The sequence below is a fragment of the Myotis nattereri genome, assembly GCF_964212035.1.
Source record: "Myotis nattereri genome assembly, chromosome: 8".
Taxonomy (NCBI): domain Eukaryota; kingdom Metazoa; phylum Chordata; class Mammalia; order Chiroptera; family Vespertilionidae; genus Myotis; species Myotis nattereri.
Genome location: NC_138083.1, coordinates 35518948 through 35534305, shown reverse-complemented (window position 1 = coordinate 35534305; position 15358 = coordinate 35518948). Strand labels below are relative to the sequence as shown.

The 15358-nt window shown below is 46.6% G+C and overlaps 1 protein-coding gene and 2 pseudogenes across 4 annotated transcripts in view; 1 reads left to right on the top strand and 2 right to left on the bottom strand.

Moving 5' to 3' along the window:
• Positions 1 to 15358, bottom strand: part of ZNF341 (zinc finger protein 341) — a gene marked incomplete at both ends in the record, with an annotated part of 48760 nt that overhangs the window by 11631 nt on the left and 21771 nt on the right. For both annotated transcript variants that reach the window (XM_081097535.1, XM_081097536.1), the window contains 2 exons: positions 6556 to 6764; positions 13241 to 13431. In XM_081097535.1, the coding sequence (XP_080953661.1) occupies positions 6556 to 6764; positions 13241 to 13431 (400 nt within the window). The remainder of the gene's footprint in view (positions 1 to 6555; positions 6765 to 13240; positions 13432 to 15358) is intronic.
• On the top strand, positions 7094 to 13192 carry LOC308523617 (large ribosomal subunit protein eL8-like; annotated as a pseudogene). Its single transcript has 3 exons — positions 7094 to 7159; positions 9859 to 10655; positions 13155 to 13192. The product of its transcript is annotated as a large ribosomal subunit protein eL8-like (transcript).
• Positions 14581 to 15021, bottom strand: LOC308523512 (dnaJ homolog subfamily C member 15-like; annotated as a pseudogene). Its single transcript has one exon. The product of its transcript is annotated as a dnaJ homolog subfamily C member 15-like (transcript).

The window sequence follows — 15358 nt, the reverse complement described above, 5'->3', positions numbered from 1 at the left end:
GTGTGGGTTTTTAAAAGATCTTTTTCTCTGCATTGAACATGAATTTTATAATTAGAAAAGAAATCAATAAATCTTATTTTTAAGAGGAAAAAGTAAATATATAGCATGAATTTTACTTGAGGGGTTTGGGGAGGCACCATAAGCAGGCCAAGGTAATGTGGCCCAAAGCAGAGCAGCCAGACCCATGGGGCCTGGGCCCCTGAAAATGGAATGACGCCACCACACCTGCTCAAACGTTACCATGAGAGAGAAATAAACTCTCACCTTGTTTAAGCCACTGTTATTTTTGTCTCTATTGCAAGTAACCAAACCTATATCTAAATTAAACAAATAAAAAATTACAGCAATAATATTTACTGAGCACCTATTATGTTGCAGGCACCATGTTTAAGCACCTCATACTCATCTTACTTGATCCTAATAAATAATCCAATAGGGTAGGCACTATCGCATCCTCATTTCACAGATGAGAAGACTGCGGCTTAGAGTGGTTGAATGCCTTGCCAAGGACTTCCATCGGGTTTGTAGTAAGCTGAGGTGTGAGCACAAGCAGGTGGCTCCACAGCCCTTGTCGGTACCATGACATCATTTCGCCCTTAGGCCATCCAGACAGTGGCCTGCCTCCCTGCACCTACTCTTACTTTTGAGCCATCAGCTCCAACACAATAGAAGTGATTGACTGCAGACAGGGGCCCTCAGCATTGAGCTCAACCCTCAGCCTGCAAACTCCCAGACCAGAGCTATGAAGCTTCCAGGGTCCCGGACAAGGTTTGAATCCCTGCTGATGTTGTGGGCAGGTCACTTCTCCTGTCTGAGTCTCAGTGTCCTCATGCTCAAAATGGGGAGGATACCATTATGGACTGAACTGTGTGCCTCTAAAATTCATATGTTGAAGCCCTGGCCCTTAATGTAATGTTATCTGGAGATGGGCCTTTGGGAGGTGGTTAAAGATTAGATGACATCATGAGTGTGGGGTCCTCATGATGAGATTAGTGCCCTTATAAAAAAAGACCAGAGAGATAAGGCACCCACCCCCTCTCTCATATGTCTATAGTATTTTGTTATAGCAGCCTGAGCTGACTAACACAACCTACCCCCCAGGATTGTAGGGATCAATATCACAGAGTCAGCACTCAGCACATGGTAGGTGCTCCCTTCCTTGTACTTGGCATCTCAGTCCAGAGGGCCACAAAACCAAAGGAATTTATAGATAAGCCACAGTCTGGAAGAGCAAAAGCAAATGTCCTCCGATTACAAATTTCCATCCCCTTGGCTGGTAAAAGCCTCATCTGGCTTTCCTGTCTCTCTGGCTCCATTTCCCAATCTCCCGCAGGGCCAGCTGCTCTATACCCCATTTCATGAGTCACAGTCCCCCTGCCAACTTCTCAAATCTCGTGATTTCTATAAGGCTCCCAGGCCCTGGCACCACTTCCTCCCCCAGCCTTCATGTAAATATCACCTTCCACTTGTACTCTACGCAACAGTCATACCAAACCACTTGCTAATTTTTTCATATCTCTACACTTGTTCATCTTCCTGCTAGGAATGCACTCCACCCGACCCACTGCCAACCTGGCAAACTCCTACTCATCCTTCAAAACCCAGTTCAGATACCATTGCTTTGGATACCTTCCCTACCTCCCACTGTGGTATTTCTATATCAGATTTTATCTATATATCTATATCTATATCTATATCTATATCTATACCTATATCTATATCTATGCCCAGTGACCATTACGGCAGAACAACCGGAACAACCGGTGGCTATGACCCGCACTGTGGCAGCCAACCGCCCAGCCCCCAAATGGCCCCCCCACCTCCGCACCTGCTGGTCAGGGACACAGGGAGCATACGACTGAGCTGTCAGCACCCTTCTGAGGGGAGAAGCCAGCCAGGTATACAGAAGGTGCTCAGGGAGGAGTCCACACGGGTTGTGTTCCCACCTTTATGCTGTCACCCCACCACCACCACAATGCCGAAGGCAGGCTGATTCAGGAACCCCGTGCTGACCACCCACACGGAGAAACAGCATGTGATCAACATCATGTCCCGCAGACGTCTGAATCCACTACAGATCCAGGGTGGGGAAGATCCGGACTGAGACAGAAGGTCTGGGAAAAGCAGGGCCACGGATGGCTGTGTTCTGCATTTGCTGCCAGACCCTGCTCCCTGGCCCCCTCTGTGTGTGAAGCGCCTGCCTCGCCGTCCTTGGATGGAGGCCCGTGAAGGAGTGAAGAACTGTGGCTGTGCCTGTGGCCGTGCTCGGCCTCCTGCCCTTGTGGATAAGCAGGAAACATATTTACGTACCAGAATCTAAAACCCTCTTTGTCGGTAATAGCACAAATAATGCAAGAACCACCCGTTTCTAAACAGGACTCTGTCCAGCTGCGTGAGAACCCATATCCAAGGCATGCTCTTGGCTGAGGAGGCTGCAAAGGCTGCCGCTGCCCATGCGGTCAAATCCTCCGCACAGTGGTGATGTCAGAGTCCCCCTCCCCCCTCCCTGGGGCTCAGACAGCTGAGCCACTTACACCTGGCAGGTGGCCTGGCACCGGCCTCATCTACGCAGCCACTTTCAACCTTCCACCAGCTCCTGGAGGCAGGTGGGCTTGCGGATGGAGGCTTCAATGTTAAAGCAACCCTGTGGTGTACACAGACACACAGGCTTTTTGATGCGAGAGGACCCATAACATCCCTTCAGGAACGTGGTAACTGTTCTGAGATCATGCTCCCAGCCTTGGCGACTCTCAAATAGGCCTCAGTGATTCCACTTGCCAGATGCAAAGACTGACCAGGGTTTCATGAGACCGATCGAACCCTCGGCCCCAGAGCAGCCACGTCCTTTCAAAAGGAAGGTCACACTGCCTGCAGGTCCTTGCTCTTCATCACTTTGAATATTTCTTGCCACACCCTTCTCTACCCAGCAAAGCTCATTTAGAATTGAAGGCCAGATAGAGCTTCACAGACAAGAAAAAGCTAAAGGAATTCATCCTCCCAGGGGTGGGGCAGGTCAACCACCTGAGGCCCCTTCTCCTCCCCGCACCCACCCGGCCCATTGCCCTGAGATGGGGCGGCCAGCTGGACCCCACTCGTGCATGAATTCGTGTACCGTGCTTCTACTTTATATATATAAAATAGCATTTTATCACAATATATGGTAAAAATATTTATATAGTTGTCTCCCTAAGCAGCACATGGTCTATATTTACTACTCTCTGAACATCAGAAGTTCACCCAGGAATTACAGTAGGGCCCCCTAACAGAGGTCATCAGCCAAGTCCCTGCAGTTCCACTGATTTCTAGAGAGAGTGGAAGAGGGAAAGAGACTCTGAAAGAAAGAACCACTGATGTGAGAGAGACACACTGATTGGTTGCCTCCCGCATGTGCCCCTACCAGGGCAGGGGAACCTTCAACCAAGGTACATGCCCTTGACTGGGAATCGAACCCATGACTCTTCGGTCCTTGGGCCAACACTCTAACCACTGACCAAAACTGGCCAGGGCCTTGCAGGTACAATTTTGTACAAAGAAGCAAAAGTCATTTAACATGAAAATATTCACCAACGACTAGAAGGAGTCCTCAAATAAGTCCCTGTTTTCACTAAGATCTATCCCCACATATTTGCTGAGCATTGTGAGACAGCAACACAGGGCAAATGCACAGCAAAATAACTGCAGGGCAAAACCGCAGTATTTCACAATTAGAAAAGAGATACTGGAAAAACCAAGATGGCGGCATAGGTTAACGCCGGAGTTTGCTGCCTTGAACAACTACTTCAAAAGTGAAACTAAAAAACGGAACGGACATCATCCAGAACCACAGGAACGCTGGCTGAGTGGAAGTCCTACAACTAGGAGGAAAGAGAAACGCATACAGACACTCAGAGGAGGCACAGTGTTGAAGTCAAATTCTGAGGTGCGGAGTGCGCGGAGTGGGCTGGCAGCGGAGGGCGCGGTTGGCGTTTTCAATCGGGAGGGAGTTGCAGACTCTGAGCTCCAGATACGGGCGAGTCTTTAAGGACCCAGTCTCAAACGGGAGAAGCGGGACTGTCTGGCTTCGGTCAGAGCGAGTGCAGCTTTCTCTCCGAGGTTTGCAGCGGATGCTGGGACTCAGAGAGGCAGAGCCCCTGGGGACAGGACTGAGAGCCACCATAACTGCTCTCTCCGGCCCACCCTGTTGATCCTGTGCGACCCATCCCGCCCAAGCCCTGCACAGAGGCATTTGCCAGATAGCCTAAGGCAAAGGCTAGATTAGCACCTCCCTAGAGGACAGAAGTTCTCTCACTGCAGACACAGCTGATTCTCACAGCCACTTGGCCTGGAGGTCAAACCCTCCCTGGTATTAGCTACAACAATCAAGGCTTAACTACAAGACTGCGCACAAAGACCACTAGGGGGTGCACCAAGAAAGCATAACAAAATGCGGAGACAAAGAAACAGGACAAAATTGTCAATGGAAGATATAGAGTTCAGAACCACACTTTTAAGGTCTCTCAAGAACTGTTTAGAAGCCGCCGATAAACTTAATGAGATCTATAAGAAAACTAATGAGACCCTCGATGTTATATTGGGGAACCAACTAGAAATTAAGCATACACGGACTGAAATAACGAATATTATACAGACTCCCGACAGCAGACCAGAGGAGCGCAAGAATCAAGTCAATGATTTGAAATGCGAGGAAGCAAAAAACACCCAACTGGAAAAGCAAAATGAAAAAAGAATCCAAAAATGCAAGGATAGTGTAAGGAGCCTCTGGGACAGCTTCAAGCATACCAACATCAGAAATATAGGGGTGCCAGAAGATGAGAGAGAGCAAGATATTGAAAACCTATTTGAAGAAATAATGACAGAAAACTTCCCCCACCTGGTGAAAGAAATGGACTTACAGGTCCAAGAAGCGCGGAGAACCCCAAACAAAAGGAATCCAAAGAGGACCACACCAAGACACATCATAATTAAAATGCCAAGAGCAAAAGATAAAGAGAGAATCTTAAAAACAGCAAGAGAAAGAAACTCAGTTACCTACAAGGGAATACCCATACGACTGTCAGCTGATTTCTCAACAGGAACTTTGCAGGCCAGAAGGGAGTGGCAAGAAATATTCAAAGTGATGAATACCAAGAACCTACAACCAAGATTACTTTATCCAGCAAAGCTATCATTCAGAATTGAAGGTCAGATAAAGAGCTTCACAGATAAGGAAAAGCTAAAGGAGTTCATCACCACCAAACCAGGATTATATGAAATGCTGAAAGGTATCCTTTAAGAAGAGGAAGAGGAAGAAAAAGGTAAAGATACAAATTATGAACAACAAATATGCATCTATCAACAAGTGAATCTAAGAATCAAGTGAATAAATAATCTGATGAACAGAATGAACTGGTGATTATAATAGAATCAGGGACATAGAAAGGGAATGGACTGACTATTCTTGGGGGGGAAAGGGGTGTGGGAGATGCGGGAAGAGACTGGACAAAAATCGTGCACCTATGGATGAGGACAGTGGGTGGGGAGTGAGGGCGGAGGGTGGGGTGGAAACTGGGAGGAGGGGAGTTATGGGGGGGGAAAAAGAGGAACAAATGTAATAATCTGAACAATAGAGATTTAATTTAAAAAAAAAAAAGAGATACTGGATATCTGCAAATAAGCCCACCAACAAAGGAGAGTCTAGAGGAGGAGCCAGAAAACAATTAAGGAGGAGAAACTCAAAGGCTGATCAAGGAATGATAGCTCCAAAGAGAATGATTTGAGGATCTAAGGCAGGGGTCCTCAAACTTTTTAAACAGGGGGCCAGTTCACTGTCCCTCAGACCATTGGAGGGCCAGACTATAGTTTTTAAAAAAACTATGAACAAATTCCTATGCACACTGCACATATCTTATTTTGAAGTAAAAAAACAAAATGGGAACAAATACAATATTTGTATTTGCATGTGGCCCGCGGGCCGTAGTTTGAGGACCCCTGACCTAAGGGTTAAAAGCATGTGGCACGACTGAGGGAGCCTTCCATCATTTCTGCCAAAGGGACCCTCTTTATGACTGTAACAGAAAACTAAGGTGATGTAAAGGACAGTCAGAAAAAATAACCCCAAATCAAATCTACACTTGAAGCATTCCTTGTTCATTCTAAGAATCAGCATATAGCTTCAACTTTAACTTAAATTTTACATATTGTAAAAAAAAAAATAGAACCTTATTTTTATGATTTTTGCTTTCAAATGTGCTTGTTAATTTGTTTTTTCATTCTAAGAATCTGTGTACCATTCCCACTGTAACCTAAGTTCTGTAGATTAACAGACAAAATAATATTTTCATAATATCTTTAGTATAAAAAAATAAAAATTTTTTTTCTACTGTAACAAGGAAAGACTGGTCCCCCCGCCCCCCCTTTTTTAAGGATGAATATCTGCCAAGTTAAAGAATGCTATGAGGAGGGCCAGCATCTTTTCCCCACCAGTGCTAAGGCTCAGAACCCACTCTGCCAGCCCAGAGACTGTTTCCCCTCTGAGGTTCTGACAGTCCTGTGGGAGGGGAAGTGGAAGACACGTACTTGTAGACCGTGCTGTCCTTCTTGGGGCTGTGCTGCGGCAGGAGGCTGTGGGAGTACTGGTGCACGCCCAGGTCATACAGTGAGGGAAAGTCCTTGCTGCAGAGGTGGCAGCGGTAGCTCAGCTCCTCCTGGTGGCTCTTGATGTGCTCCAGAAAAGTGTCGAGCTTTGGAAAGGTCTGGGCGCAGCTTTTGACCACACACTTGTACACCTTGATGGTAGACATGGAGCAGGTTAAAGGGGAGGCAGCAGAGCTGCCTTCACGGCTGCCCCCTGCCCTGTGGCATCCACCTGGAACACTGCTGGTGAATGGCCCTACTCCCCTGCTTTTACTTTGATTGGAGGGTCCTCTCCTCTCAGTCAGTCATAATGACCACACTACCCTTTCCTCAGGCTCTGGAAATACAGTAAAAAGATGACATTGTGGCCTTCCAATCTCATACTGGAGTAGTGGCTCCCCAACTTGAGCGCATATGACAGTGACAGATTGCTGGGCGCCACCCCCAGCGTATCTGATTAGGCAGGTCTGGTGGCCTGAACATGCGCATCCTAACAAGTACCCAGGTGATGCTGGTCCAGAGACCTCACTTTGAGAACTGCTATCTAGCAAGCCTACCTGGGGTCATCTCTGGGGGAATGTGCATTGTTTTGACTATTTACCACTGATTAGAATCCAGACTCTAAAACTACGTATTAACTTTTACAAAACTGATCTGATATAAATGACTTCTGTCAGGTAGAAAGGATAACCCCAAACCTTATAGGTTTTGTTGCCTGTAGGACATTAACCAGATTTGTATCTATCTTAGCAATCCTTTTTTTTTTTTTTAAATATATTTTATTGATTTTTTACAGAGAGGAAGGGAGAGGGATAGAGAGTTAGAAACATCGATGAGAGAGAAACATCGATCAGCCGCCTCCTGCACATCTCCTACTGGGGATGTGCCCGCAACCCAGGTACATGCCCTTGACCGGAATCGAACCTGGGACCTTTCAGTCCGCAGGCTGACGCTCTATCCATTGAGCCAAACCGGTTTTGGCAGCAATCCTTTTTTAAAAAATTAAATTGGGGTGATATTGGTTAATAGGATCATATAGGTTTCAGGTGTAGATTTCTAAGATACTAACTTAGCAATCTCATTTCAGTATTCCTTTTTCCCCTGATAGTACTATATAGGTATAAATATTAGTGTCTCATATCTTCTTTTGAACTTTCTCATCCTTCCAGTTCCCTCATTAATGAGTTACATAAAATTCTGACTCATATTCATTATGTTATTTACATGAGAATCATGTTTTTAACATTTTGAAAATTATACTTTGACAAGTGGTACACACTCCTGGTTGCCTAAACAATTCCACAAGCTTTCGTTTTTCTTTTAGTTTTTTAAAAAATATGTTTTTATTGATTTCAGAGAAAGGAAGAGAAAGAGAGAGAGGAATAGAAAAACATCAATGATGAGAGAGAATAATTGATTGGCTACCTCCCACATGTTCCCTACCAGGGATCAGCCAGCAACCTGATCGAGAATCGAACCATGGCCTCCTGGTTCATGGGTCAACCTTCAACCACTGAACCACACCGGCCAGGCACACAAGCTCATTCTTCCTAACAAAGTGAACCATGATTTGCTCAGGGTGGTAACATGCTCAGTTAAAGGCTGGTGTGGCTCAGTTGGCTGGAGTGTCATCCTGTGTACACCAAAAGGTGGTGAGTTCAATTCCCAGTCAGGGCACATATCCAGATTGTAGATTCGATCCCAGGTCAGGACACATGTGGGAGGCAACCAATCGATGTTTCTCTCTCTTTCCCCCTTCCTCTCTCTTTTTTAAATATATTTTTATTGATTTCAGAGAGGGAAAGAGAGATAGAAACATCAATGATGAGAGAATCATTGATCAGCTGCTTACTGCACACCCCCTACTGGCGATCGAGCCTGAAACCCGGGCATGTGTCCTTGACCGGAATCGAACCTGGGACCCTTCAGTCCCCGGGCCAACACTCTATCCACTGAGCCAAACCAGGTAGGGCCCCCTTCCTCTCTCTTAAAAAACAAAAACCATTTGATTCCATATCCCTGTCTCCCTTGCATCTAGTGTCAGCCATATGACTCCTTTCTTACCAATGATATGTAGTAGTCTTTAGGGAAGGCATCATTTCCAGAAAAAAAAGGCAAAAAAGCTTCCTAGGAAAATCCCCTCTGCCTTTTGCATTTGTCCTGGCTGGAATACAAATGTGATGGCTGAAGATATATCATAGCAGCCATCCTGCAATCTTGAGAATAAAAGCCACATGCTAAGGATAGCAGAACAGAAAGCCAGAAAAAGCCGGCGTCCATGATGACATATCTGATCTGCTATACAAGCCCAACACTGCCTACTTAAGAACTTCTTCTGATGTGAGAGAAATAAAACCCTGAGTAGTAAGCCAGTTTTCTATTATTTGCAGCAGAATAATGCATTCCTAAATGACAGAGCACATGCACTTACTCTGACCAACAAGAGATCTTCAAGGAAAGGTTTCCTTGCTTCTAAAAAAGCAGAGAAAAGCCTGGCAGGCGGGGCTCAGTGGTGGAGCATTGACCTATAAACCAGGAGGTCAAAATTCGATTCCCAGTCAGGGCACATGCCTGGGTTGCGGGCTTGGTTCCCAGTGGGGGTTGTGCAGAAGGCAGCCAATCAATGATTCTTTCTCATCACTGATGTTTCTATCTCTCTTTCCCTCTCTGTTCCTTTCTCTGAAATCAATAAAAACACTTTTTTAAAGGACACAGAAAAAGATAGCCCCTTTTTGCTCATAGGTAAGACTGTAACTGGACCTAGAAAGAATGGCCACTATCCCAGGACCACAGTGAGCCATCAGCAGAGAACAAGGCCACATGGTAGAGCTGGTGGAGACGAGTTGAAAAACACAGGGTCCTTGATGCTGGGTTCAGGCCTGACTGTTTCAGGCCTGGAACTGCTGTACTTTGGGTTTGCTTGTTAAATGAGATGACAAACTTCCTAATTGTTTAAGCCAGTTTGAATCAAAGGTTTCTGTGATTTGTCACCAAAGGTACCCTAACTAACTTCCATCAACCCCTACCCCCGCTAGGAATCTATCATAAGAGAAAAAAATCAGAGATGTGAACAAATATTTGATTACAATGATCCCACCATGGTTTTGTTTATAATAGCAAAACTCAGGAAGTAATAGTTTAACTATAGAATTTTAAAAATGTAGCCATTAAATTTATGTGTTTAAAAATAGTGATGTGAGCTATGTATTTTCCACAATTTCCTTTTCTTTCTCTCTTTTCCTGTAGCCCAAAGTGCAGAAAGAAAAGAAGGCCAAGGGGAAGAAGGTGGCTCCGCCCCTGCTGTCATGAAGAAGCAGGAGGCCAAGAAGGTAAATCCCCTGTTTGAGAAAAGGCCCAGGAATTCTGGCCTTGGACAGGACATCAAACCCAAAAGGGACCTCACCTGCTTTGTCAAATGGCCCTGCTACCTACATTCAGCTACAGCAGCAAAGGGCTATTCTCTATACATGTCTGAACGTGCCATTAACCAGTTCACTCAGGCCTTGGATCACCAAACAGCTACTCAACTGCTGAAGCTGGCCCACAAGTACAGACCAGAGACAAAGCAAGAGAAGAAGCAGAGGTTGGTGGCTCAGGCTGAGAAAAAAGCCGCCAGCAAAGGGGATGTCCCCTCCAAGAGGCCACCTGTCCTTTGAGCAGGGGTTAACACTGTCACCACCCTGCAGTGAGAGAACAAGACGACTCGGCTGGTGGTGACTACACACAATGTGGATCCCATCCAGCTGGTGGTCTGCCTGCCCTGCCTGTGCTGGCAGATGGGGGTTCCCTACTGCATGAGCAAGGGGAAGGCCAGGCTGGGTGTCTCGTCCACAGGAAGACCTGCACCACTGTTGCCTTCACACAGGTTAACTTGGAAGAAAAAGGAGCTCTGGCTAAGCTGGTGGGAGCTATCTGTTCTAATTACAACAACAGATATGCAGAGACCCATCACTTGGAGAGGCAACGTCCTGGGTCCAAGTCAGAGGCGACCATTGCCAAGCTGGAAATGGCAAAGGCTAAACTGGCCACCAAACTGGCTACGTGTACACTGTTGGGTTTTCTTTACATAAAAGTAATAAAAATTGTCCTTCAAAAAAATAATGGTGACATGAGAAAATACTCAAATGTAAAATTAGGTTAAAAAAATAGCACAATTCTCAAGAGAATTTATGCTGAGTCAAAAAAAGCCAATCTCAAAAGGTCACATACTGGATGACTCTATTTATACAACATTCTCAAACTGACAAACTTATCTACACTAATAAAAGAGAAAAATGGTAATTGGCGTACGGCGATACCGTTTTCATTGGCTAATCAGGGCTATATGCAAATTAACTGCCAACTAAGATGGCAGTTAACTGCCAACAAGATGGCGGCTAATTTGCATATGTAGGCACAATGCAGGGAGGCGAAAGGGAAAGCAGGAAGAAGCCCCCTGCCACTGACAGTGATCGGAAACCCAGTGGGGAGCTAAGAGCTGGGGGGCAGGGCAAAGGTGGCCCTGGGGCCGCCTTTGCCCTGCCCCCCAGCCATGATCGGAGAATCAGGCGCCTTTGCCGCCCTGGCAAGTGATAGCAGGAAGTAGGGGTGGAGCCAGCGATGGGAGCTGGGCATGGTCGAAGCTGGCAGTCCCAGGAGCTAGGAGCTAGGAGTCCCTTGCCTGGGCCTAAAGCGAAGCCCATGATCACGGTGCCCCCCGCTGCCACTGCAGGTCCCCGCTGCCTGGGCCGGACGCCTAGGCCAGAGGCGTTAGGCCTGGGCAGGGGCGGAGCCTGCAACCGCGGGGAGCTGGGGGTCCCCTGCCCAGGCCTGACACCTCTGCCGGAGGCCTCAGGCCTGGTCAAGGGGCCGATTCGGTGATTGGTGATCGGAGGGTGATGAGGGTCAACTCCTCTGGCCGAGGCATCAGGCCTGAGTGGGGGGCGGAGCCGGGGATTGGGGGGATATGATGGTCCCCTTGCCCAGGCCTGAAGCCTGGGTCAGAGGCGTCAGGCTTGGGCGGGGGGTGGAGCAAGCGATCAGAGGGAGATGGGGGTCCCCTGCCCAGGCATGATTCCTGGGCCAGAGGCCTCAGGCCTGGGCGGGGGCCAGAGCCAGTGATCGGGGGGAGATGGGGGTCCCCTGTCCAAGCCTGACACCTCTGGCGGAGGCGTCAGGCCTGGGCAAGGGACCGATCAGGCGATCGGAGGGTGATGGGGGTCAATGCCTGAGGGCTCCCAGTATGTGAGAGGGGGCAGGCTGGGCTGAGGGACACTCTCCCCACCCCTCCACACCCAGTGCACGAATTTCGTGCACCGGGCCCCTAGTAGAGAGATAGAGAACTGATCAGTGGCTTCCGGAGGCTAAGTACGTTGGGGAGGAGAAGGATGTCTAATAAGGGGCAACACAAGGGAGAGCTCTGTAGGATAAAATAGTTCTGTACTGCCCAGCAATGTGGCTCAGTAGTTGACTTATGAACCGAGGACACAGCTCGATCCCCGGTCAAGGCACATGCCCAGGTTGCGGGCTTGATCCCCCGTAGGGGGCATGTAGGAGGCAACCGATCAATGACTCTCTCTCCCTCTCCCTTCCTTTCTCTGAAATAAATAAAAACATATGAGAAAAAAAATAAACACTAGAATAGAATTATCAAGTAACCCAGCAATTTCACTTCTAAGCTTATACCCAAGCGAACTGAAAACATATCTCTATATATAAAAAGCCAGTGAATGGAACGCTGTAACGACCAGTCTGGTATATTTATTCTACCATAAAGAGAAATAAAGTACTGGTACATGCTACAACATGGATAAGCCTTAAAAACAGTATCTCAAAAGGCCACACACTATACGATTCCATTTATATTAAATGTCCAGTACAGGCAAATCCATAGAGACAGAAACGAGATGAGTGATTACCAGGGACTGGGGGCAGAGGGTGATTGCTAATGGGTACAGGGTTTCTGTTTGAGGTGATGAAAACATTCTGGAATTAGTGTTAATGGCTGTACAACCTATGAATATATTAAAAACCACTGAACTGTACACTTTTAAAAGGGTGAATTTTATGGTATGTGAATTATATCTCAATTAAAAGGGAAAAAAGACTGTAGTCCTAAATCCCCACAGACATTTGATTTTTTCAGGGTATTAAGAATGTTTCCTCTCTCTGATTCCTTCATTATATGACCCTTGAGAGGTGGGCTTCCTCCCTCAGCACCATAATGGCCCAGTAAGTTGGCCCCAACAAGGCAGAATACAGGGGAAAGTTTGGCCCCATCCTGAACGGTTAGAGTCCCAGGGGTGGGCAAACTTTTTGACTCGAGGGCCACAATGGGTTCTTAAACTGGACCAGAGGGCCGGAACAAAAGCATGGATGGAGTGTTTGTGTGAACTAATATAAATTCAAAGTAAACATCATTACATAAAAGGGTATGGTCTTTTTTTTTTTTTAGTTTTATTCATTTCAAACGGGCCGGATCCGGCCTGCGGGCCGTAGTTTGCCCACGGCTGGGTTAGACAGTGGCTCAGACTAAATGAGGCCCATCCCCATCCCCTTTCTAGGCCATGTTCAAGACCCCAGCATCAGCCAAGGCTCATGACTAGGATGGAAGTACCCCCAACCACCCCGCTGCCCACTCCCCACCTACCTGCTCATTCTTATGCTGGGTCATGTGGGACTTGAGCTGGAAGTAAGTGCTGAACTTGCTGGGGCAGAACTGACATAGGTAGGAGCTATCGATGAGGACCACCTGCTTGCCCTCCAGCTTCTCCCCTTCATCCTCACCTGCTGTGGGCAAGGCCTGGGGCTGTGGGGCACTCGACAGTGTCTGGCCCAACCCTATGGAGAAAGCCAGGAATAGAAGTCGCTGAGAAGGGCAGAGGAAGCACCAGGACACAGAGACCACTCAGGAAGGATCACGGAACATCTCCTCCGCGCTCCACTGCGTACACCCCGCACCCACCACGTGCTTGGTGTTGGACACTGCTCTCAAGGCCCTGCACTCACATACAGTTGGTGTGCACTGATACCACACTTCCTGGTGCTAAAATACTGAAATACATTCATTCCAATTGATGAACAGCTATTGCCTCAGGTCTCCCGTCCCTGACCGCCCCCTCGGACACTCAAGACCTCTCTCCATGGTTGTTAAAAATCCTGAACACAGCTCCTAGCTGTACTCATCATGCCTCCCCAGCTCCTTGTTCTAATTACACTCATTTGTTTGGTTGCCCTTCCCTCACATTCTCTGAGGACAGGGGCCTGGCACAGAGTAGGCCTCCATAAATGTTTGCTAAATGACTGAACCCTTGGTGCTAGGCAATTTAGGAGTTTAAAAGAAATAGAAAAAATGGTTTCTTCTCCAAGGAACTCACAAAGACTCAAAGTGCACACATAGAATGGCTAAATACACGGAGGGCTGGATCCAACAGGGAGATGTGTGGTGTTACTCCAATGCTGGGAAGTGGCCACTATAAAGTGGCCATGTGCTTTTGGCACAGCAACACACCCCTTCATTGGCTGGCATGAGGCAGGTGTTGCTCACCTATGGGGCTGCACAGGAAAGCCCCAGCCTCACATTGTCCAGTACAGTGGCAAAGAGCCACATGTGGCAACTGAGAACTCAAAATGTGGCTCGTCCAAATCCAGATGTGCCAATAAATGCAAACGGATTTTGGAAACTTAGCATAAAAAAAGAATATAAAATATCTCATTAATAATTTCTTTATATTACATGCTAAAGTGACAATATTAATATATTAGGATAAAATATATGATTAACATTAATGTCACCTTCTTTTTATGTTTTTTTAAAAGAGATTATTAATCTTTTATTATTATACCACCTAACAGTGGAATAAGTTATTTAGAGTTAGCACATGCACATGTATGGGAATTACGATGGTCAGTGGTGGTTTACATTAAATACACGGGACTTTGTTTTTTAAGCACCCCTTTTTTCCCTTCAGAATAGTCCTTGAGCATCAATCAATGTTTGGTGGTTTCTTCCAGCAAGTCCTTTGCTTCATTTATTTTGGTTGCTAAGTACGGAGATCCACCTTTATCTGGGTGATTCAAAATCATGATTCTCCTGTGAGCTGTTCTAATCCTGGCCTTGCCAGCAGATGGGTTTACACCCAAAATAAGACTAGCTTCTCATCTACTCATTTTCTGTTCAAATCCTCCTTTATAGTAGGATGAAAGGCTAGGAGTTGAAATCTTCTTTGCAGTTTCTGTGATTATTTGTTCCAGAGGTTTCCAGATCTGAAATACATAGCCACCTGCAAATGCAAAAGCTGCAACACCCAGTGCTACAGCTATCAAGCTTCTTGCCAGGCCCTGGTGGATGTCCGCGTCAGGCCATTTGGTCGAGGGCAGGGAGTACTCAGCATGGCAGAGGCTCTCGCTGGCACCACTGAAGGCAGCCATGGCGAAGCGCCCAGGGAGATGGGCTTTTTATATTGTTTTTATGTAGCTATTAGAAAATTTTAAATGGCATATGTTACTCATATTATATTTTTCCTGGACAGTGTTACTCTAATTAAACCAATATTAAGGAAAAGGTCATTAGTTCAGAAACAAGTGATGGCTTTGATGACAATTTTACAAACTATAAAGAACTTCGGAGATCACCTGCCCATAGAGGCCAAATAGATTTCAATTTCAGATAAACTGAGAGTGACTGCCTCTAGAGCCATCTATTGAAAATAGATTCTGAGGTGGTATCCAAACTCAGCAAAAATGATAGGTGATTGATTAGTGATGG